The 25552-nt window shown below is 38.1% G+C and overlaps 1 protein-coding gene across 5 annotated transcripts in view; it reads right to left on the bottom strand.

Annotated features, from left to right (window-relative positions):
* The window catches only part of WDR7 (WD repeat domain 7), a 409927-nt gene that overhangs the window by 159295 nt on the left and 225080 nt on the right, over positions 1 to 25552 (bottom strand). For all 5 annotated transcript variants that reach the window (XM_006139909.3, XM_006139908.3, XM_027767915.1 and 2 more), the window contains one exon: positions 14245 to 14466. In XM_006139909.3, the coding sequence (XP_006139971.1) occupies positions 14245 to 14466 (222 nt within the window). The remainder of the gene's footprint in view (positions 1 to 14244; positions 14467 to 25552) is intronic.

Raw genomic sequence — 25552 nt, 5'->3', positions numbered from 1 at the left:
CTCTTTTGGGGTGTGGCAGAACCTTGTAACTTGTCTTTCCCTGATCTTGGCTGCAGACAGAGCAAGGGTGAAAATTACTAGGGACATTCCAACAGACACATCTGATGGACTTCAAGAAACATCTTGACCCCAGTTAGTAAAGTCCAATCCCTGCTCTGCATCTGAAAGGTTCTTTAGCCTTCTCTGGGTGTGGTGGTGTACTCCTTATGGAGAAGTTCTTAAGCTCCTCCCCCACACTTAACATCTAGTTCTCTGCATTAGAAAAAAGGATGAGATTTTCTCTTGATGGGATTATCACCAAGGAATACACCTGGCCTGGTATTACTAAACCCTTATAGATTTGTTAACTGCTTCTTATTGTCTGTAACCTGGCAACCAATCTATGAAGTGTCATGAAACATACATGTGTAATGTCTCCTTGTACTATAAATAAAGAGGCCCAGTTTGTCTGGGTGGCTCAAGTGACTCAAGCAGCTCAAGCAGTGGCTCAGCTGCGGCACAAGTTGCTTGGGCTACCTAGGCTCAGGCTCCCTGTGTCCATTTCTACTCTATCTCTTTGTCTCATTCTTTTGAATTCCCCAGTCCTGGCAAGATGGAAGTCTTTCTCTTTCTCGACCTCTTTCTCTTCCTCACCAGCAGCCCCCCTGAAGATGATTCAGCCAGACCCAAGCCCTGGGGTGGACACCAACAATTCTGACTGGGGTTAGGTGGTATCTCATTGTTGTTTTGATCTGCATTTCCCTTACAATGAGGGACTTTGAGTATTTTTTCATATGCCTTTTAGCTATTCCTATGTCATCTTTAGGGAGTGGTTTTTTCAACTAATTCTCCCATTTTTTAATAGGATTGATCATCTTTTTTTGGAATAGCTGCTTGAGTTCCTTGTGAATTCTGGTTATCAGTCCCTTATCTGACGCATAGTTTACAAAAATATTTTCCCATTCTGAAGGCTGTTGATTCACACTAATTACTGTGTCTTTTGCCATGAGAAACTTCTTAGTCTGGTGTAATCCCATTTGTCTATTTTGGGGATTATCGACTATGCTTTGGGGGTCTTATTTAAGAAGACTTTCCCTGGGAAACAGCAGTTAGCATAATGGCTATGTCACTGGACTCCCAAGTAGTCGACTGCGGTTTGCATTCTGGATCTGGTGGCTTTAAACTCACGCCGGGCGCATGTGTGTGCGTGCCCAAGATGCCAAGAGGAGAATGGAAGTGAAGGGATTGCAGCATGACCATCCCCCCCTGGGGGGGTGATTTCTCACTTTCTGTCTCTATGTCTCTTTCTGTCTGTCTGGCGAGTGCGCGTGCCCTGTAGCGAAAACCTCTGAAAAAAAAAAATAGAAGTGGTACCCCTTGTCAAAAATCAGTTTACTGCATGTTTGGGAATTTATTTCTGGGGACTCTATTCTGTTCCATTGGTCTCCGTGTCTGTTTCTGTGCCAGTATCATGCTGTTTTGATTACCACGCCTTTGTAGTATATTTTTGGGTCAGGGAGTGAGGTGCCACCCACCCCACTCTTCTTGTGCAGAATTGCTTTGGAAATACAGGGTCTTTTATGATTCCAGACAAACTTTATGAAGATTGTCTTTCCTAGATCTGTGAAGAATGTGTCTGGTACTTTGATTGGCATTGCATTAAATATGTAGATTAATTTGGGTAGAACTGCCATTTTGATTATATTAATTCTTCCAATCCAGGAACATGGGATATCCTTCCACTTTTTTGTGTCATTTTCAATTTCTTTTTTTATCTTCTTGTAGTTTTCCTTGTGGAGGTCTTGAACTTCTCAGTTAGTTTTATCCCTAAGTATCTTATACTTTTTATGGCTATGGTAAATGGAATAACTTTTTTCCATTCTATCTCAGTCTGCCTGTTGTTTGTATATAGAAATGCTATAGATTTCTGGATATTAATTTTGTATCCTGCAACTTTACTGTATTCATGTATTACTTCCAGAAATTCTACAAAGCTTTCAAAGAAGTTAACCCCCATTCTGCTCATGTTATTTCTTAAGATCCAAAAGGGTGAATCTCCCCCTAATTCATTCTATGAAGCCTCTATCACCTTTATTCTGAAAACAGATAAGGACAGGACAAGGAAGGAAAACTGTAGACTAATATCCCTGATGAATATAGATGCAAAGATTCTCAACAAGATACTAGCAAATCGTATCCAACAACTTATAAAAAAGATTATATATCATGACCAGGTTGGCTTTATTTCAGGAATGCAAGGTTGGTTCAACATATGCAAAACCATAAATATAATACACCATATTAACAGGAAGAAAGATAAAAATCGTATGGTCATATCAATTGATGCAGAAAAAGCATTTGATAAGATACAACATCCCTTCATGATCAAGACTCTCAGCAAAATCAGCATAGAAGGGTCATTTCTCAACACAGTAAAAGCTATTTATGAAAAACTCAAGGTCATTTTTTTAAAAAAATTATTTAATTTTATTTATTATTATTATCATTTTCTTAATTCACCAAAGAAAGAGAAAGAGAGGGAAAGTGAGAATGCAAACTGCCAAGTCCAGGATTCAAATCTCTGTAGGCCATGTTCCCACATGTTCCCATGTTCCAGTATCTTAACCACCATACCACCTTCTGGCCCCTTAATGTTCTTTTGTACAATAATGGAAAGAAAGGACTGCTAAAAAAAACCTCTCACATCATGTTCTTTTTGTTTTCTATAAAAATCCAGATAGTAAATAATTTTGGCTTTACTAGTGAAATAATATCTCTATACCTTCTTTTTCTTTTTTTTGAGAGGTTTTTTTCACTATAGGGCGCGTGCGCTCGCCAGACAGACAGAGAGAGACATAGAGACAGAAAGCGAGAAATCACCCCCCAGGGGGGATGGTCATGCCGCAATCCCTTCTCCTCCATTTTCCTCTCGGGATCTTGGGCATGCACGCACACGCGCCCGGCGTGAGTTCTAAGCCACCAGGTCTGGAACGCAAACCGCGGTTGACTACGTGGGAGTCCAGTGACATAGCCATTACGCTAACTGCTGGTTCCCTCTCTATACCTTCTTAACTCTGCCTTTGTAGCATAAAACAGTCATGGACAATATATTAAAAAGTGGGTGTGGCTGTGTTCCAATGAAACTTTATTTGCAAAAATACGTATGGGGACAGTTCTGATCTACAGTTACAGTTTGCTGATCTGAAGCCTCTGGAACAATTATATTCAATATAACACAGGTCCAAGAGGCTAATTATGAATGGAGAATGAACTATATAGAAATGACTTTTGCTCAGTGAGCTGAAATGAGGTACCTATAAAAAAGGTAAAGTGAGAAAAATACTTTAAAAATGCTTAGTTTGGAACAGAGTTGTGGACCACTGGAACTTATGAAGGCAGACAGAACTGGTCTAGAGCACTTGAAACAAGATAGGCAGCATTTTAGAAGAAAAACAGGAAGGCAAAGCATTAATGGGACAAAGAAATGTGGTATTGTCTGTCGAAGATATTTTATAGTTTTATCAACTGGACTAGGGAGAAATGTTCACCTGTTGAAATATTCATTTTGTAAGCTAAATAATGTGATTGAATGTATAAAAGAAAATGAAAGGAAAAAAGAAAGAAAAAAAGAAACAAGATAGGCAAGTTCAAATGGCAGCAATAAATACAAGCAGTCTATAGTTAGAATGGTAATATGTCACATTAATAATTTCATAGAACTCTGTAAATTTTAGATGGAAGTGGCCTAAGAAATAACCTTGTCTAACATGTTTTATGGGAGAGAAACCTAACGTCCACAGTGTAGTGAATTAACCAAAAATGACTGCAAATTAAAGTTATTTTTGGAGAACAAGGATGAGATTACATCATCAAGACAGGGTCTATAATGCAAGTGTCAGCCCACATTTAAAAATGATAAAGCTGTTATACAACATAAATTATTCATCAGTTGAAACAAAATGAGTATTCAAAATTTCCATATGATCTAAGCTTGGTATGTTGATGTAGTTAAAGAGAGAAGGTAATGATCATGTGAAAATTCACCCAAATACAAATAAATAATTACAAAAATACTGTGTTTTATTTAAGCATCAGTGTAATAATGTGGCCAAAGAAAAGTTTATTTTTATATAAACTGTCTGGGAACTGATATGCTTTACGGTAAACAGCAAGAATCAGTATGTACTGAAGAAAAGAATACCATAAGCTTTGGGAGGAAACAGATCTGGATTCAAGTCATTTAAGAGAGTTATTTACTTTTTTCTGAGATTAAGTTCACTCATATTCAAAAACTGATAGTACTATCCATCTCATCAGGGCTCATAAGAAGATTTTAAAAAATCGTATTTATTGGGACCAGCAGTTGGCGTAATGGCTATGTCGCTGGACTCCCATGCAGTCGACCGCGGTTCATGTCCTGGACTCGGTGGCTTAAAACTCATGCCGGGCACGTGTGCGTGCGCACCCAAGATCCCAAGAGGAGAATGGAGAAGAAGGGATTGTGGGGTGGCCATCCCCCCTGGGGGGTGATTTCTTGCTTTCTGTCTCTCTGTCTCTCTCTGTCTGACGAGCACACACAAAAACCTCTTCAAAAAACAACAACAACAACAAAAAATCGTATATAAACTTTATTTTTCCCATAGGTCTTTGCCATAGGGCACGTGTGCTCACTGGAGAGAGAGAGATAGAGAGGATAGAGAGAGACAGTGAGAGGGAAAGTGAGAAATCACCCCAGGGGGAATGGCCACACCACAATCCCTTGATCTCCATTCTTCTCTGGGATATTTTTTAAGAGAGATTTTTTTCCTACAAGGTGAGTGCACTTGCCAGAAAAACAGAGAGATATAAAGTGAGAATTCACACCCCAAGGTGGATGGCCACACTGCAATCCCTTCTCCTCCATTCTTTCTCAGGATTTTGAGCACCCATGCACACACGTCCAGCATGAGTTTTAAGCCACAGGATTTGAGACTCATTCTGTGATCAACTACATGGGAGTACAGTGACATAATCATGATGCCATCTGCTGGTCCCCTCCTCTGGGATTTTGGGCATGAATGCACACATGTGTAGCATGATTTTCAAGCTGCTGGGTCTAGGATTTGAATCATGGTTGGCCATGTAGTGATCCAGCACTATATCCGCCATGCTACCTGCTGGCTCCAATATATGCACATTTCCTTCTTCTACAAATATTTCTAGTAAGAACAATAATAATGAATGATATTGACAAAACATATGCGGGTACTTCATTTTAAGTGCTTCACATTCACTAATTTACTTACCCCTCATAATAACTCTTTTTTTTGGGGGGGGCAGATTTTTCGCTATAGGGCGCGTGCGCTCGCCAGACCGACAGAGACATACAGAAAGCGAGAAGTCACCCCCCTCCAGGGGGGATGGTCACGCCGCAATCCCTTCGCCTCCATTCTCCTCTCGGGATCTTGGGCACGCACACACACGTGCCCGGCATGAGTTCTAAGCCACCGGGTCCAGGACGCAAACCGCAGTCGACTACATGGGAGTCCAGCGACATAGCCATTACGCTAACTGCTGGTTCCCTACCCCTCATAATAACTCTTGAAGTAAGTAATATTAATATTTGCACTTCCTTGGGAACCACCATATGGCATCTGGCACTGGGAGGATTATCAAGGTGAAATTACAAATGGAAGGTGGTCATGAAAAACCTGAAATACTGGTCCAGCTCTGTTACATGGTGGTTACAAAAGCAGAACCCCACATGGCCAAGGGGACAGCTTGAGAGCTGGACCTGGAAGCTTGAGAAACAAAAACCTCCCCTCTCTCTCTTACAGGAGCATGTAAGAGATGGAAAAAAAGGGACTGCAGCACGACCATGCCCCACAGTGGTGCTTTCTCACTTTCTCTCTCTCTTCCCTCTCATTCCAGCAGGCGTACTGTTCTCTAGCAAAACAAAACAAAACAAAAAGCAAAAAACAAAATTAAAAAAAAAACATGGAACACTGAACTAGCATGCTGAGAAGATGAAGGAACAAGGTAGGGAGTGGCATAAGGAGCCAGACAGCAAGGTTAGCATACTTCTGAGCACCAGTGTGGCCAGAAGGGAAATGCAAGGGAAAGCAAACAGAAATGTAATCTCTATGGCTGCCGTAGAGCTCAGAAACACCAATGACGACTGTTTATCAACAGGGAAAATTTCTACTCTTCTATCATTGCTTATCCTTACAAATGGCATCTGTGCTTTCCTGTTCACTACTGCTACTTTGTTCATATTCTGCAACTACCACTAGTTTTCTTATTAAGTACATTTCAGTGATTTTGCTCTAATATTGATGATAAAACATTTAAGATTTGGCTCAGTATTCTTCTCCTAAAATTTAGGAAATGTGGCCCGTTTCTGTAGTGTTGTCAGTTGCATACCAGACTGCACCTGGAAGTCACATGCCAACCATTATTCCAGTTCCCAGTCAGCCTGAAAACAGTCAGGCAAGTGCCCGTGTGCCTAGGATGCTGGAGGGCTGGAGGGCTGGAAGAAAAGGACTGAAGCACAATCGAGGGTGTTTTCTCTCTCTCTTATGCAGGCACATGCACTACCATGAATTAAAAAATCATAATAGATAAACATTTTTTAATTAGAAAACAAATTGATTATAAAATCAATCTCAATCTATATTAAGATATTTATTAAAAATATGCACGATTAGAAAGCACAGGATGTATACAGGAAATAATTTTCAGAAAACAATAATGATAACAAAACAATCAAACATGGCAACAGAATATAAAACTCCAAATACAAGTTCATGGAACTAAAATATTCCTTAGGTAGCATCTAATAGAGGCTTCCATTTGGAGATGTTATAGCTGAATAAATCAATATGTATATAATACTTCAAAGTTTTAAATGTGTATATATATATATATATATATATATATATACACACACACATATACACATACACACGCACACACACATACATACGTACAGTGACAGAACACTCTGGTTATGTATGCATGCGTGTCCAAGATCCTGACAAGATGGAAAAATGGAGAAGGGACTGTGGTGTGAACATGCCCTGTTGTTGCAGTGTTCTCTCTCTCTCTCTCCCTCTCTCTCTCTCTGTCTCTCTGTTTTTCTGTAGCAAGCACATGTGCCCTCTGTCAATTTAAAATACATACATACACATACACACACACAATCACACACATGTATATATGGACATAAAATGACATGTAAGTAATTATTCCCATAAACTCTTGCCGTAGTTGTTATCCATTTTTATTTTAATGACTTCCTTCTGAGAATGTAATGGAACCTGTAGACCCTTTCTCCAGAGTAAAAGCACAAATGGACACGAACTTGACATTTTCCATGTAATATGTACCTTGGCCAGCTGAAGAACATTCACATTACAGAATGAGTTTGCTAAACACCCATTGTGGGGACAAATTCATTTCCTCTAATCTCAGTATGTCATGCCACGAATGAAAGTCCCTTCCCAAGCACAGATATGTGGATATTACATGCATGTACAACTCCACAACACCAGCACATTCCTAAAAGAATAACTCAACAGATGTTCCTGTTTACAAGAGACCTGGTTCTTGCTGCCTCCCCCCTCTTTTTTGCAGCACCATTTTGGAATTTTACTTGTTTATAATACAAGGTTATGAAAAATGGTGAAAATACACAACTTTGGAGTTGAATACAGATATTCAAGTCCAGGCTTAGCACTTTTTAGCAGTATAATCTTAAAAAAAATTTTAACTATGACCTTACTTTTTAAAAAGTTTATTTTATTCATGATAGCACACAAGAGAGAGAGAGAAACGGGGAAGGGGGACCTCAACAGGGTCTTATCATGCTACCTTCCCCCAGTCTTCCTGCTCATCAGGATCTTGGGTATGCACATACACACCCAGTGTGCTTCAGGCTGACTGAGTACTCAGACCTGCAGTCAGCTATGTAGCTTCCAGCACTGCAGTCTAGCATACCACCACCTGTGCCACCAACGTGTATGCCCTCGATTTACTGTCAGCACAAAGAAAAAACAATCCAATTTCACAAATTTAGTAAGTTTGCTTGATAGTACTGGGAAAAACTTCAGTTTCCTCGTGTAATAAACAGGAACAGGACTTACTTGATAGGGCATAGACATGCAATGTGCATAGCACAATGCCGGTACTCAGCCATCAGCTATTATTAATGTCCTTCATATTGTGTTAGGTATTGAATAAAAATATCTGTCTTGCAGGGTAAGAAGGGATATGTATGCAGCTGGAATAAAAACAGGCTAATTAAGTGGTAGTTCCTCTCTCCATTTCTCCTACAATAAAAAGGAGAACTGGAACACATAATTATCAATAGTTAGGATGTCTGCCTCTTTCCCTTGATGAGTAAAGTACTCAATCCCTCAACTTCAGGGTTATTAACAGTTGACAGGTTTTAGCTGAGTCCCTCTATGGGCTTTGCCCCAACATGAGGCAAGTGCCTCATCCAAACCCGCATCCCCTTCCCAGGTGACCACTCATGAGCCAATGACTGATGTGGAGATACTAAGGTTGATCCCCAAACCCCCAGTTCAAGATGGGTCTGATGGGTCAGCATGGTTCTAGAATTCCCTCAGATCAGTCCAGGTTTTCTATACAAGTGAAACACAATTCAAATCTCCCTGACCAGTCTTGCTTATTTCCCTCCCGAAAGGTATTGATCCTGTGAATACTCCTGCAAACAAATCTGTCTCAGGGTGTGCTGCCTAGGGAAATGACTTATGACACTTGCCCAAAGTCAAAAAGCTAATGAGAGATCAAAATGAAATTTACTACACATGTGCCAGCATAATTCCACAATTACAAAACAAGTGGAAGAGATCAAATAAAAGAATGAACCAAAGACTTACGAGGTAAGATTATTAAAAATACCCTAAAATATTCTAATTATGCCTCGTTTTTTGGGTTAGAATACAAATGAAAAAGGATCTCTACTGAATTGAGTCATTATGAAACACAGAACACGGGTAGGCAAAGAAGGTGAATTTCCGAGGAGGTACTGCATTTCACTTCAGAAACAGAATAAATTAACAAAAAGGGACTCAGAAGGCAGAATGGTTCCTACCACTTTTTTTTATATATTTAAAGAATTACCTTATTTAACTGTATATATTTATCTATTATTATTTTTTTTTTAATTTGGCCAGAGAGAGAGACACAGAGAGAAGGGGAAAGTGAGCAAGAGACAAACACACACACACACACGCACACGCGCACACACACACACACACACACACACACACACACAGACATATACACACAAACAGAGAGACAGAGAAAGTGAAGCTGCCAGGTCCTGGACTTGAACTGTGGTCAGCTATGTGGTATGTGGGAGTCTAACGCTCCCAACCATCACGCCACCTGCCGCCCCCCACCTCTGCCTTTTATTTTGTACTAGAGGATAATGTCACACAGAGGAATCCTTAGCTTAACCTAGACACAAGGTAAGAGAGTGGCCTAGTCTAGGCCTCTAATTAACCTCAATTTTATCTTTGATATCTGATTTTAATATATGTAAAGTGTAACTCCCACAGACGACTCATCTATATTTAAATACAAGAATGAAATGTACTACCAAGTTAAGAATAACTTGTGACTTATACATTAGTATTACTCTTTCCTTCTGTCAATGTGAATGGCTGTGTTAGGACTATGTTAGGAGTTTACACAGAACGGCTTTAGAAGAAAGGTTAGAACTATCTATACTTCTAACTACAGTAACAATTACAGTTCATTAAATATGGTTATCTTAATGACTTTATCTCAAAGTGAGGATAATAATTATCATCTTATTCAATAGGATGCTATAAGAGTAAATATTTAGTGGTAGAAAGCATCCTGAATGCCACATAACTAAGCAAGGCAATACATAAAGCAGCCTGCAGCAGGCTGACATTAGAATAGACTAACATACCCGGACTGAGAAGAGTCCAAGTAAGACACAGAAACATTCAGACATCTATGTCCAAGACTCAAACTGATAAATGTAATCAAGACATCCTAATTCAAAAAAGGAAAGTCTTGAAAACTCCCTGTGGGAGGAGGATCTCCCCACCAAGGAACTTAAGACCTTTGAGGAAGTACTCTGGTAATGGGACGGCTGTTAAAAGCAAGCACATCATTATCTTTAAAATATTTTTATAATTATTAAAATAGAGTAAGCATAAGAATGAAGGAAACGATCAAGGACATTTTACACGTTTTATATTGGTTCACTTAGGTACTAATCACTCATTTTGATATACTATTGCTTGCTAGAAAGCTCTCAGAATCTCTGCATCTGATGTTTCAACTGAATAATCATAAATCTACTTTCTTAAGAAGCACTTACTTCTTCCTTTCCCATATTTAGTCCTGTATCTCAAATGCTCAAAGAACAAACCTGCTCGTAAAACACTTCGATATTTAAGATGTTGGGGTAAGTTTTCTTACCTTGCTGGGGGAGAGCTGAGGAGGCCCACCGTGCAGGGCTGCTAGTCCGCAGCCCAGTCTGGCTCAAGCTTTCCCTTACTCCAGAAGTACACAATGGGACCCCTCCACATATAGTTTAGCTCCCTGTTTTCCTTTTACCAGACCCAGAATACTACTAAGGCCATTAGATTCTTTTAGCCAGTCCTTAGATGACTTTTTATAATTAGTATTTTATCTTAAATCTCTATTTTTACTCAGCCTTACTTTTTGAATGTCTTTCTTTTCTAATCTTTCCCCTTTTTCTAGTTATAGTAGCCACAATTTACAAATGAAATTATTACAGCTAAAAGATATCAGAGCAAATTCATAAATACTATCATTTTTGCAAAGGGAAATTGTGGTTAGAAAATTGATGACAAGAATATTAGCCTAGATAACTAAAATAATCTGATAAGCTAATCTACCTCCCAACTAGCCAATGGCTTCAGGGGAATCAATCAATAATTTATTAATTACAATATTTCTACATTTATATACAGATACTTCAACTGAGCTGTTGGGAAATTCCAAAGGAAATAGAATTTATGTTCACTTTCCTTGTAGAATAATACAAAATATAAAAGAATATTGTTGAGGAATTATATAAAATGTGTTGGACTGAGTCAGTGATCTTCAAAATAGGTAACTTCATTTAGATGAGAGCATTTTAAAGAATTGTTTTTATTTATCTTCATTTAGTATTATTATTATTTTAATTTGATCAGAGAGAGACAAAGGGTGGGGGGAATGAGAAAGCCACCAGGTCTGGGACTCAAGCATCAGTCAGCCATGTGCAAGTCCAGAAACTTTAACCACCACACCACCCACTGGCCTCCAAATGAGAACATCTTAAGACTTTTCATGGATTAGATAGTTTAAAAAGCATAGTTTTAAAACTAGGTAATTTAAAAGAATTGATTTCTGGATACTAAATTTTCAAATGAACTTCTTCCCTTAAATGATGAGAACAGAACTTTTCTCCCTTCAAGCAAAATAAAGACACAAAATTTCTTTTTTTCTCTTTCAGGGGCCAAGAGCTGACCCCATTTTTTTTTTTTTTTTTTGTGGAGAGGGTTTTGCTATAGGGTTTGTGTGCTCACCAGAAAGACAGAGAAAGACAGAGAAACAGAAAGTGAGAAATCACTCTCCAGGGGCGATGGCCATGCCGCAATCCCTTCTCCTCCATTCTCCTCTCGGGATCGTGGGCATGCATGCATGCATGCCCACGCGCCCGGCGTGAGTCTAAGCCACCGGGTCCGGGACTCGAACCATTGTCGACTACATGGGAGTCCAGTGACACAGCCGTTATGCCAACTGCTGGTCCTAAAGATACAAGATTTCTAACTTTCAATCATCTATCTTTTTAAAACGGATGCTGATGCATGCCAAATACTTAAAAGTAAATAGTCTACCAAACACATTTTTAAAAAGCAACAATAGTTTTATTTTTAAATATTAATATTCACAATATCCTCAAAATTAGATCATTTGCAAATGTTCAAACTAATATTTGAAAGTTTTTTGCTATCAACATAAAAATGGACAAGGGATTAGATATTTAATATTCATGAGGGAGACAGTGAACAAAAAAGTTTGCCAGACACTGGACTAAATTATGTCAAAGTTGCATTAACCTCTCATTTAGTAATGCCAAGATTCTAACTAAGGAAGTAAGTCCTGGGATTTCTGAAATGGACTGAGAGGTAAGGCTAACTTGAGAGCTCACCTCTTTGAAGAGATGGTGAGATTGAAGCAGGGTTTAATGAATGGAAGGCAGGGATGTTGGAGAACTTGAAAAGAGATAAACAGGCTATAGCTGTGAGGTGGGCCAGCAGTAGGGAAGCCTTTGCAGGAGATGGAAAGTGGATGTGCCCAAGTGAAGTACGAAAAGGACATAAGTTTTCAGGTCACAGTAGACTGAGCTCAAGTTCAGATCTGAGCACTTTTTGGCCAAGCCATTTTGAGATCTTAAGTCTACCGTAAAGATTAAATGGGAAGATGGAAAAACAAGTGTTTTTTAAAATGATCACGGTATAGCACATATGTCATTAAGCCCTTTTCAACTGGGAGCCATGGAAAAATTGCAGTTTGCATATGGTAAAAAGAGCCAGCTTCAGAAATAACAGAGTAAATTGAGACAAGGACTGTAATTTCCTAGAAGGATAATCTTGGCCAGGTTAGCTAAACTTCTCTTTGCCCACTAGTAATGTGAATAAAATGGAGATAAGAGAGGTGCCCACTTTCTAGGGTTATTATGAGGATTAAGTGAGTTAATGCATGTAAAGAGCTTAAAAATGTGCTTAACATAGTGGCTCTTGTATTGGTGATGGTGGTGGTATTATTACTGCTCTCTGATTGTCAATGTCTAATAGAGATCAAGAGATTATCACTGAGAAGTGTCTGTTGAATTAAGGGTCTTTTAGAAAAAGATATAGAAGGGAAAGCTAAGACTATTGAAGGACTTTCATTCTAAAAGCCACTAACATGGTTCCTCAGTGTTACAGGAAATGTATGTGACAGTAGTCCAGTGAACCTCTCTGTTGTTATGACTAACAAAGGAACACATAATCTTTTCTCACTGTTGAAAGGTCAAAAACGTAAAACAATATAGCAATATGGCATAAGTTATTTGAACTCTGATTGCAAAAGTTTAGTCATTTAAAAACTGCTCTTGGGGGGCCAGCAAGTGGCGTGGTGGTTGAGGTGCTGAATTCCCACATGGCTGACTGGTTTGAGTCCCAGACCTGGTGACTTGCTTTCTCACTTTCCCTTTCTCTCTGTCTTTCTCTGATCAAATTTAATAATAATAATAATAAATAAAATAAAACAATTTTTAAAAACTGCTATTGGAATATTTTTGAAAGTACAGAGGTAATTAATTCTTAACTCATGATTCATGTTCTTTTCAATAAATACATATATATGTACATATATAGTTTTTTTTTTTTTCCAAAGAGAAGTTTACTATTCTTCCCTACCCCTGACTTTTCAAATAGGACAAGTTGCAGAGTTTTTCAGAAGTTATTTTAAAAATTGGAAGTTTTAACTTGAAGCTAGCTTTCATAAATTCTGGTAGAATCTTGGGCCAACAGGTGGCATAGTGGTTAAAGGTGCTGGATTCCCACATGGTTGACCATGGTTTGAGTCCCAGATATGGTGGCTTGCTTTCTCACTTTCCCTTTCCCTTTCTCTCTCTCTCTCTGTCTCTGTCTGGTCAAATTAAAATAATAGTAATAACAATAATAATAACAAAAGGAATAAAATAAATAGATTATTCTTTAAAAAAACAAAATGAAAAAAGAATCTTGACTGCAAATGCAAATATAGGGCGGGCCTCTAAGCACAGTGGTTAAGGGAGCTGGATATCACATGGTCAACTGAAGGTCCTTGCTCTGGAGACTTGAAAACATAGCGGGCATATGTGCATAAGTGCCTGGAATCATGAAAGGAGGGAGAAAAGGAGGAGAAAGGACTGCAGCATGGCCACACCCCATTGTGAGACATGTGGGGGAGCACGTGCATGCACTCACAATTTAAAAAATGCAAACACACAAATATAGAAATGTGTTATTTTAAGAAAAGTATTTATAAGACCATGTTATAACTTTTAAAAAGAAGTTCAGATCAATATAACTAAAAGGCAATATGCCCAATGACTTTTTAGCTTCATTCAAACATTTTCAATGAGCTAAATCTCAGGATATATTCACTATTCTAACATTCTGTGAACAAATAATAACTATTGAGAAGCAACAGATCAGCATTAGGAGGATAAAAACTTACAAGTATGTCTGGCCAGTGAGTAGTTGGATCCACCGCTAGTTAAACCAAATCCCTCAGGAATCTGACTAGAACTTCGAGGTCTGGTCAACAGTTTAGGAGGTTCAATTTCAGCACCAAATTCTGCTCCTATTACTCCAAGTAAAACAATAGCAGTAGCCTGCTTCCGTCTTTCCTCGTAAGAAGTGGAAATTTTTTTCATTTGTGGGACACTTGATAAACAACCTAAAAGCCAAAACATAGGAAAAATAAATGAAAAGAATATCAATTAAAAAAATGCATATAATTACAAAAACATTTGAGATGATTTATAGGAAATAACAGTATAATAAATATAAGAGGTCTTTAAAAAGTTCATGAGAAATGTTTACTATGAAACAACTATACGTGGATTTCAATTCTTCTGTACTAAAATAAATCCATACTTTAATTTCTTTCACTCATTTTTGATACTCCTTGGCATTTGCAACAAATGATAATAATAAGATTTATTATCCACATGCAAAAGAATGAATTTGGATGCCCATCTCTCACCGTATAAAAAAATCAAGTGAAAATAAAAACCTAAAAATAAAGAATGCTCAGATGACAACATAGGTGTATACCATTTTGACCTTGGGTTAGGCAATGACTTCTTAGATCTGATACCAAAATACAATAAAAAAAAATTGGAGGCCAGCCAGTGCTGTGGTGGTTAGGGTAGCTGGATTCCACATGGCCGACTGTGTGGTTCAAGTTCTGGATCTAGCAGTTTGAGAAACATGCTGGGAATGTGTGCATGCACACACAAAATCCTGAGAGGAGAATGGAGAGGAATTTGTAGTGTGGCCATCCACCCAAGGAAGTGTTCTTTCATTTTGCCTCTCATTCTCTGCCTCTCCTGAGTTCATGTGCCCTATAGCAAAAATTAATAATAAAAACTTAGATGGAACATCACTGATATTAAAACTTTTTATGCTTGAAAAGACAGAATCAGCAAAGTATGAAAACAATGCATAGACTCAGAAAAAATATTTTCAATTTATATATCCAATAAGGATTGTATCCAGCATAAAGAACTCTTATAACTGAATAAAAACTATTTGAATAGCTGTTCTTCCAAGAATACATGAATGGCTAATAGGTGTAAGAAAAGAGGCTCAATATCGTTAGTTATTAGGAAAATGCAAGTCAAATGAGATACCACTTCACATCCACTAAAATGACTGCCAGAAAAATAAAATAAAAAAGACAGGTAACTGGCAATTCCTCAAAAGTAAATACAGAATTTTTATATAGCTCAGAAATTCTACTCCTAGGAGTCTGCCTGAGAACAAACAAATATGCACACAAAGCCTTGTATGTAAATCTTCATAGCAGCATTACTCCTAATAGCCTTGGAAACAACTTAAATGTCCATCAACCAATAAATGGCTAAATAATAATGTGATATCCATACAATAGAATATTTACTAAGCAATAAAAAGAAATGTTCTAATACATGCCCCAATATGGATGGCCTTGAAAATATCATACTAAGGAAAAGAAATCAGAGCACTACATATTGTACTATTTCATTTATATGAAATGTTCAGAATAGGCATTCCATTCTGAAGAGACAGAAAATAGATTAATATTTGTCTGGGGTTCGAACAGAGGTAAATGCTTAATGATAGTTAATGAGTACTAGTTTGGGGAAGTGATAAAAAATTATAAAACTAGGGGATCAGTAGGTGGCATGGTGGTTAAGGTGCTGGACACTCCCACATGGCTGACCATGGTTCAAGTCCTGGACCTGGTAGCTTGCTTTCTCACTTTCCCTCTCTCTCTCTCTCTGTGTGTCTCTCTCTCTCTCTGATCAAATTAAAATAAATGAATAAATAAATAAAATAAATAAAGTTAAATAATTCTTTAAAAAATTATAAAACTAGATTATAGTAATATCTGCACAATCTTAATTATAATAAGAATAATTGAATTCTACATTTTCAAAAGATGGATTTAAATCTGCTTTTTAAAAAGATTGCTAATCGGGACCAGCAGTTAGCGTAACAGCTATGTTGCTGGACTCCCACGTGGTGGACCACGGTTCATGTCCCGGACCCGGTGGCTTAAAACCCACGCTGGGCGTGTGTGCGTGCGTGCCCAAGATCCTGAGAGGAGAATGGAGGAGAAGGGATTGTGGCATGGCCATCCCCCCTGGGGGGTGATTTCTCGCTTTCTGTCTCTCTCTGTCCAGCGAGCGCACGCGCCCTATGGCAAAAACCTCTCAAAAAATAAAAAATAAAAAAAGATTGCTCATTAACTAATTTTTAAAATTTGTCCATTAGTGTAACAAATACTTATTGAGCATCTATATAAGGTAGTTAACTGTAAACATGAACATAGATAGCCTAGATTCTCAAGACTCCCACAAGTATATCAAAAAAGGAAAATCTGTAAAGGACAAAATGCAAGATTTAAAACTCAGAGGATAAGAAAGTATTTGCCAGACCAGCAGATGGCATAATGGTTACCTTGCTTGACTACCATATGGTTGACCATAGTTTGAGTCCCAGACTGTGTGGCTTGAAACTCACATTGGGTATGTGTATGTGCATGTCCAAAACGCCAAGAGAAAAATGGAGAAGGGACTGCAGTGTGACCATCCACCCTGTGGGGTAATTTCTAGCTTCCTGTCTCTCTCTGCCTCTCTAGCAAGCAAACGTGTTCTATAGCAAACATTTCTCTCTAAAAAATTATTTTTAATAAATAAGTAAATAAAAATTAATTTTAAAGTTAAGAAAATATTTGCCAGTCAATAAGGGATGAGCAATAGAGGAGAAGGATGATTATTTTGTCCAGATGAATCACAATGCAAAAAAGAAACTAGCCATTTAAAGAAATTCTTTTTTCTTTTTTTTTTGGAGAGGTTTCCGCTATAGGGCGCGTGAGCTTGCCAGACAGACAGACAGGGATAGAGAGACAGAAAGCAAGAAATCACCCCCCAAGGGGGGATGGTCATGCCGCAATCCCTTCTCCTCCATTCTCCTCTCAGGATCTTGGGCACACACGCACACGTGCCTGGCGTGAGTTTAAGCCACCAGGTCGGGGACTCGAACTGCGGTCAACTACGTGGGAGTCCAGCGACAGTCATTACGCTAACTGCTGGTCCCTAAAGAAATTCTTGTACTATGAACAAAGCTCTGCGTAGTTTCACGTTCAGAAGTAATGCCAGTGTGACATCCAAACAATAATGAAAAACAATTTTGTATCTTTATTAAATAGGGAATCATGAGGAATGAACATTCCTAATACATAACAGTCCATCTTAACTTCCCTTTCTCAGCCTTTCTCTCGGTCTGGTAAATATATCTCGCTCATCTAAAATTGTCCTCAGATTATGCCCTTTGCTCAGTCTTACCCCCCTTTTTAGTTCTAATCCATTCTAAAAGTGGCCTATTCTTTATATTTTGTTTGATATTTATTACACAATGTTCCAAGCATCAATTACCTAGAAAATACAGAAAGAGCATCATGACATACATCTATACAACACAGCTTATAAAATCTTAGTGTCTTTTCTCATATGTTTCAGATATCTAAAATGTAATTAATGTGTCAGCAGGTAGTGTAGAGTTGAAGGCATTGGATCCCACATGGCCAGCTTCACAGTTGAGTTCCAGACCCAGGGCTTGAAAATCACATAGGGTGCCTGTATATGCATCCCAAGAGGAGACGAGAGAAGGTTATGCAGCGTGGCCATTCCCCAAGAAGTGATTTCTCACTTTCTCTCTCATTAATGCACACGTGTGTGAGTGCATGCAACAAGTGCACGTACCCTATAGCAAAAACAAACAAAAGTATTCATAATTAACTAATATGAAGAGAACTAAGGCCCACTGTGAATTGTGTCCTGATCTCAAGATACATTAGTGGCAAAATTAGTTTGTGACATGTATCAGAACTTTGTTCCTTTTATTACTTAATAATATTCTATTGTATTGATATATCACATTTTGTGTATCCATTTATCGATTGATGGATATTTAGGTTGTTCCTAAGTCTATTTAGAATAATGCTGCTGTGCAGATTCATGTACAAGCCTTTGTGTGAACATCTGTTTCATTTTCCTTTGGTAGATACTAGGAGTAGAATTTCTGGGCCATGTGGTGACTCCATGTTTACTCTTTGAGGAAGTGCCCAATTATTTTCCAAAGCAGGGCCACTGTCATCACCCCTGCCAACTGTGCGTGGAAGTTTCAATTTCTGTACGTCATTTCCTAACTTGATAAAGTTTTATATCTATTACAGAATTATAGCAATGTTAGCTAAAAAATTACATTATGTTTTAGTTTAATTTAATTAAAAATTATAATTCTGCCTTGGAACTACGCCTGCATTTCTAAGGACAACCCTGGATGAATGTATGCATGGAAGGTTGGTGATACTTAAGGAGACAGACTGATAGACAGAAAGACAGACTTTGAAATAAATTTGGTAATAGGAGGGCTAGCAGGTGGCATGGTGGTTAAGGTACTGGACTCCCACATGGCCAACCATGGTTTAAGTCCCAGACCTGGTGGCCTGCTTTCTCACTTTCCTTCTCTCTCTCTCTTAATTAAATAATAATAATGATAATTAAATAATTATTTTAAGAATTGGTAATAGGGTTTTCTACATCTATGTGCATAAATAAGATTATTATAAGATTTTCTTTTCATAAACTATATTTTTGGGGTCCTGGTAGCAACATAACACAAGCCTCAAAAAAAGGGTTTAGTAACTTACCTTTTCCAGCTCTCTGTCTACACTTATTCTTTTTTTTCTTTTGGAGAGGTTTTTGCTATAGGGCACATGCGCTCGCTAGACAGACTGAGAGAGACAGAGAGACAGAAAGCGAGAAATCACCTCCCAGGGGGGATGGCCATGCTGTAATCCCTTCTCCTCCATTCTTCTCTCAGGATCTTGGGCACGCACGCACACGCGCCCGGTGTGAGTTTAAGCCGTTGGGTCCGGGACTCGAACCGCGGTTGACCATGTGGGAGTCCAGCAACATAGCCATTACGCTAACTGCTGGTCCCTAACCCTATTCTTTGCAAACAATTGGAGGAATCTTCAAGTTTGTTAAAACTCACCTCTAAAACTATCAGAATCTGCATCTCAGAACAATAAGATTAATCACCTTACCAATAACATTAATTACAAATAACATTAATTTCTGCTCTTATCTTCATTAATAATCTTTTCTTTTACTTTTGTGGTTTCTCTCTAGTCTGTTCTTGTTTTTGTTCCAGAATTCCAAGATTAAACACAGTTGACTTATTTTAACAATTTTCTATTATATTTAATAGCTGCCAGTTACATATTTAATAACCACTTTTACTCTTCTTTAATAACACAACCACTATTATATTCTAAGTACCAATGTACTCATATCCTTTCAGTGTTCTTTCAGGAACTAAGGAAGCCTAGCCTAGTTATCGGCTTTAAACTTTATTCATGATGGGCTGGCAGGTGGCATGGTAGTTAAGGCATAGGACTCCCCTTCAATGGCTGACTAAGGTTTGAGTCCCAGGCTTGGTGGCTAAAAATCATGTCAGGCATGTGTACGTGTAGGCCCAAAATCCCACAAGGAGTAAGGAGAAGAGACTGCAGTGTGACCCTACCCAAGAGGGGTGTGATTTCTTACTTTCCTCCTTATCTCTGTCTTTCTCTCTGGCAAGCACATACACCCTATAGCAAAACAAAAAAAAAAAAAAAGAAAAGAAGAAGAACAAACAAAAAACAGAGAGAGATTTTTGCCATAGGATGCATGAGTTCATCAGAGAGACAGAAAGCAAGGTCCCATCCCCAAATGGGGGAAAGTCATGCTGCAAGTCCTTCGCCTCCATTCTCCTCTCAGGATTTTGAACATGTACATGCATGTGCCCAGTGTGAGCTTCAAGCAGCTGGGTCTGGGACTTGAACCAGAGTTGGCTATGTGGGAGACCAGAGACATAACCATTATGTCATCTGCTGGTCCGAGGCAAAAAAATCTTAAAAAAAAAAAAAAAGAAAAACAAACTTTATTCACGATGTATTGTAAGTCCTCTTTAACTCATAGGAGTCAAAAGCCAAAGCCTATTTCTAGAAAGCAGCTAAAGGTTTCAGCACAGATCATTATATTTCTATTTCATTATTGGTCTATAGAGATTTCTTTGAGCCTGGTTATATCTCTTTGTTTCTCTATTTGTATATTTTATCCATCATAGCTATATATATGGCACAGAGGGATTAAAAAAAATGAACTCTTGGAGCCATCTTGATTGGAGGTCAGCTTTCTGCTCTTTCTAGTATTAATCCATCCAGCTTTTCTAGCCATTTTTAGTTCTTTGCTCTATACATTGATTAAATCAATACACCAAAGGGCATTCAGAGCTCAATATGCCAACCAAGAAATTAGCAGCAGGGCTCTATGAATACTGTTAGGTGTTTCATTTTGTCCCTTTGTTGTTGTGTTTTACATTCTATATTATTGGAGGTATGGCAAACTAAAGAGATACCAAACCATGAAAGACCATGCATGGCAAACTGAAGATTTTTAACCTTTAGTTAATGGAAACCACTGAATAATTTTATATACAGTGATTACATTAGATTCATTAGCTGTTGGAAGGATCATGATAGTGGCAATATGGAGGATGGATTGTGAGGTGAAACATGACCGGTGTTAAGTAGAGCTAAGAGGATGCTCATGCAATGATCAGGTAGAAAACAGCAAATACCAGTGCTGGTAGCAGTTTGTTCAATCTGTCAGCTACTCAGTTGTTCAACATGTAAGACTTGCAGGCCTAGGCTATGCCTGACATTATGCGAGATATGCATTAATAGGGCTAAGAAAGGCAAGTCCTGCACTCACTCCACTCAAAGGCTGTTAAACAAGAAAGGGGAATGTGTATGTCACAGAGTCAATGAGTACTTTCTGAACTGAGAGAACAGTGTGTTGAAGAATGTGAAGCATGAAAGAACCTGTGGATTTCTATTTTAAGGATTTGTAAGTTGGCTGAAACTCCATAACTCAAGAAGATAATGTCAAAAAGTGAGGCAGGAGAGGCAGGCAAGGGCCAGATCATACATGGCCCTAAACATCAAACTCACATTTCAAATTTTTTTTTTTGTGGAGAGGTTTTTTTGCTATAGGGCACGTGCACTCGCCAGACAGACAGAGAGAGACAGAGAGACAGAAAGTGAGAAATCACCCCCCAAGGGGGGTGGTTATGCCACAATCCCTTCTCTTCCATTCTCCTCTCGAGATCTTGGGCACGCACGCACACGCGCCTGGCGTGAGTTTTAAGCCACCGGGTCTAGGACGCGAACCGCAGTCGACTATGTGGGAGTCCAGCGACATAGCCATTACGCTAACTGCTGGTTCCCACATTTCAATTTTTCAAAAAAGAATTATTTATTTAAATTTGTTATCATTATTATTTTTTAAATTTGCTATAGGGCATTTGTGCTCACCAGAGAGAGACAAAGAGAGACAGAGTCAGAGAGAAAGAGAGAGAGTAAGAAAGAAAGAAAGTGAGAAAGCAAGTTGCCAGGTCCGAGACTCGAACTGTGGTCTGCCATGTGAGAGTCCAGAACCTCAACCAGCACACCACCTGTTGGTCCCCACATTTCAATTTTTACCTACAAACAATGAGAAAATACTCAGGATAGGTGGTAAGCTACAGAGTGAACTAGACTGAGGGTTTCACAAATACTCTGAGAATGATATAAAGAATGTTGGAAGAGGGGTGATTAATTAGTAGGGTATCGAAGAAATCAGGGTGATGGCTTAAGGTTGCTGTAGTTTGGGAATATTAAACAGGAAATGTAGAGAGGTAGAAAGGTTCAAATTACACAGTGAGGTCTAGGTAGTTAATAGAAACACTGGCCTGACTTCCTTTTTTATTTATTTATTTACTTTTTTAGTTTATTTACGTATTTCCTCAATGAGAAAGAGAGAGAGAGACAGACAGACAGACAGAAACTATCCATAAGGTCTCCACACCATAATCCAATTCATTTCAGCCAGCCTGAAGCATGTGTGTCTGGTGTGCTCCGGGAGGGGCCAGGATGTGAACCCAAGCCTTTACCATGTGTGGACAGTTGTGTTACCACTGAGCCATCACCTGGCCCCTTGAGTTCTTTTAAAAGTCCTCATTAACTAATACAAAAGAAGCTGAATTATAAAAGCACTTGGAAGATAGGACTTGTTAGTACAAGCTTTAAATTCCACTGTCCCACTGTGCTGGAAAGTGAAGTAGATCTGAATGTGAGCAAGAAGACTCAGTTGTATGGGTCCAAGTCTAAGAAATGGAAATAGTGGAATTATAAAGAACCCATTTCATTAAAAAGGAATAACTAAGAAAATGGCATTAAAGTCCTCAAAAAAAAAAAAAAGAAGGATTGGTTAGCTAGAAAACTAAGATGGCAATATCAGAGTAGTTACTGTTTACATGGATTCTAAGAAAAGTCTGGTGTAACGGTGAGTATAAAAAAATTTGTTTTTGTTGCTGTTATAGTTCCTTAGTGCTGCACATCACTTTATTGGGTGTTGTTGTTATTAAAGTTAGTTCTGAAAATTTGCTATTCATTTTCAAGTACTGTATAAAAAGACAAAAATCTAAAATAAGCCCACAGAAAATAGTCATCCTTAATATTCTAATTCTTTCATTTAAATTGTAGTTATTACTCAATTTTTAAATTTGTTTAATTTTATATAGTGTATTTCAAATCACAAACAGACAGCTTTATAATGATGCTCCTTCAGTACTCAGATTTATTTTTTAACATTGCCAAGGTCATGATGTATATATTTGATAAATTACATTTCTTATGAAACCCTTAGACTTACATGTTCAAAACCAATTAAAATAATATTAAGAAATATCTTCTAATCGTCCTTTTTCATAGAAATTTTCTAGGTTTTTAAAGACAGAGGGAATGTTTGTAAAAAGTAACAGAAAGCACAGGCTGATACAGATTCAAAGTATGACCGTGATCTGTGATAGTTATGGTAACAAAAGTGGGAAAAAACCACCTACAAGCTTAACCATACTAAGAAGGAAAAAAAAAAAATCAGTAATCACTGCCTCCATGCTTAGAAGGACCCTAATTCTAGACAAAGTGATATTTAACAGTTTGATAATCTATATCTCTGCATATGCATTTAAAACCAACTGTATTTATGTACAAGAACAGACGCAGGGTGTAAGAGCCCTGTGCCACTGCATCTAGTTCTCCACTGTGTTTTACTCTTTACACAGTATTCTTGAAACAGGAAGCAAAGCAAGCTCCCCTCCCCCACGTCTCAGCAAGAGCATGCTCCATAACAATAGTTCAAAGGAAAGCTCTATTCTGCAGTTGCACTGATTGTTCTGTCAGCTGACCTCTGCAGAAGGGAATTGCTAACCGCTGCCTTGCTCCTTAGCTGACAAATGAATGATCGCAGCTCCATCTATTTTCACTATGGCTGCCTCTAGCCCAGGTGCTCAGACAGAGAGCCCGGTGTGACATCTTAGATCAAGATGAATTGGCACAAACTCCTGATCCAAGATTGTTTTATACCATTTAATTTAGTTTCTTCCCCTGCTTGGATGAGCACAGCTCTGGTTATGGATTTCTATTCTAATGTACTGAAGCAGGCCCTGAAAGAAGCCAATGAAGCAGCTGCTGGAGCAAGGGACTGCAGGGATACTGATCAATAGGCAAGGCATTGACCCCAGCCGTTCAGCCTCTGCGACGGCCACTGCTTAAAGGGGGAGGGTGCACAGAAGCACACATGGGCCGCTTCCAGTAGGAAATTAAACAACAGGGGCATTTGGAGAACTCCGCCTCCATCCCTGGTCCCCTACCTTCTCCATGTTCCTTTTGTTTAATTATCTCAATCTTGTCTGAACTCCCACTCCTCTAGAAAAAATTAAGACTTTAGGGAAGTTTTAATAATGTACTTTCAAACAGTCATTTGTGAATTTTATCCTTAAGCTAAGAGAAAGAATGGTAACAGGTGCCCGCTGCTAAGTGGCCAAAATATGAAATCTTAATTAGCTGTCATGTACATCACTTGATGTAATTTAAAGTTTGGCATGGGCACAGGCTCATGAGAACACTGCCCAACTGGCTATTAGCGCTACTGATGCTTAAATTCTACCAGTATGTAATTTTCGCCAATACTCAAATCTCAAAGATTATATATAGCTCTTTGCTTACAAGGAACAAAAAGAAGTCCCTAAAAGAGACACTGACTAGTGAGTATATAAGGTCTAACTGCTTATCCCTGCTACTATTTTAAAAATAACACATAATTGTTCATTCTATAATTTTTCAAATTTGAAAGCATCTTTGAATTACTGGTTTTGCCTGCGCTGTCTGTTCAGTTAGAAGAGAAAAACAGAATTAGCTGCAATGTTTTCCTACAAATAAACTGACAAATGGAAGATTTTGAGATATTAAAAATAAAATAATTCTGTAAAAGTAAACCTCCCTACGGTTTCATTTGTCTCATGAAAATTTGGTATTTTTTCACAGAGACACGGCTCCATTTAATCATGCTAAAGGGTGACATGGAGATCCATTTTCTTGACAGGACGGTTGATCACCCTATCACAGTAAGAAAATTAATACCTTCAACTAGCCTGTGTGGAAAACAGAAGCTACCTGCGATGGTAAAAGATATAAATGTTCTTTATTTTAAGTTGCAAACAGAATACATGTTCTGTATGAAAATGTTTCATTATTGGGTTACTTTTAATAAAATAGGAGGCTTTGATTTTATGACTTTAATAAAAACAACCACTTAATTCACACAGTGTTCCTCAAAAGTACATAATTGTCTTTAGGTTTAGCATAATTGACTCTAGATTTACAGGAACAGGGGTAAACACTTTACTTACAGCTTAACTAGAACACAGGTAAAATATTTGAGAAGTTTAAGCTATTTAAAGGGCTATGAGATATTGATTACTTCATTTAAAAAGCAGTCAGAGAGTGCAACCAAGAGGTCAAGATAAATTTAACAGTTTGAAGCACTTTACTAAATAACTCTAAAGATCATGTTAATTGGCTTTGTGCAGTTCTAGGGTAAAATTAATTTTATCCTGGCTTACTATAAAAGGATTAAAAGACATATTAAGTTCTTCAATTTTAACTGGAATAGGAATCAATGGATTTGAATTAAGGCTAAAGGCAGTTTTATGAGAGATGGACTACCAGCAGATACTTTATATCTGCTATTAGTCATATATTGATGAAGCTCTGTTATTGCATTAGGTTTTTAAACCTTAGATAAGCAGATACTACCAATTTGCTACTCTGAGAATATACTTTA

This window comes from Tupaia chinensis, unplaced genomic scaffold, assembly GCF_000334495.1.
Source record: "Tupaia chinensis unplaced genomic scaffold, TupChi_1.0 Scaffold000012_1, whole genome shotgun sequence".
Taxonomy (NCBI): Eukaryota; Metazoa; Chordata; class Mammalia; order Scandentia; family Tupaiidae; genus Tupaia; species Tupaia belangeri.
Note: the sequence above shows the minus strand (reverse complement) of the source record. Positions and strands in the feature narration are given on the sequence as shown.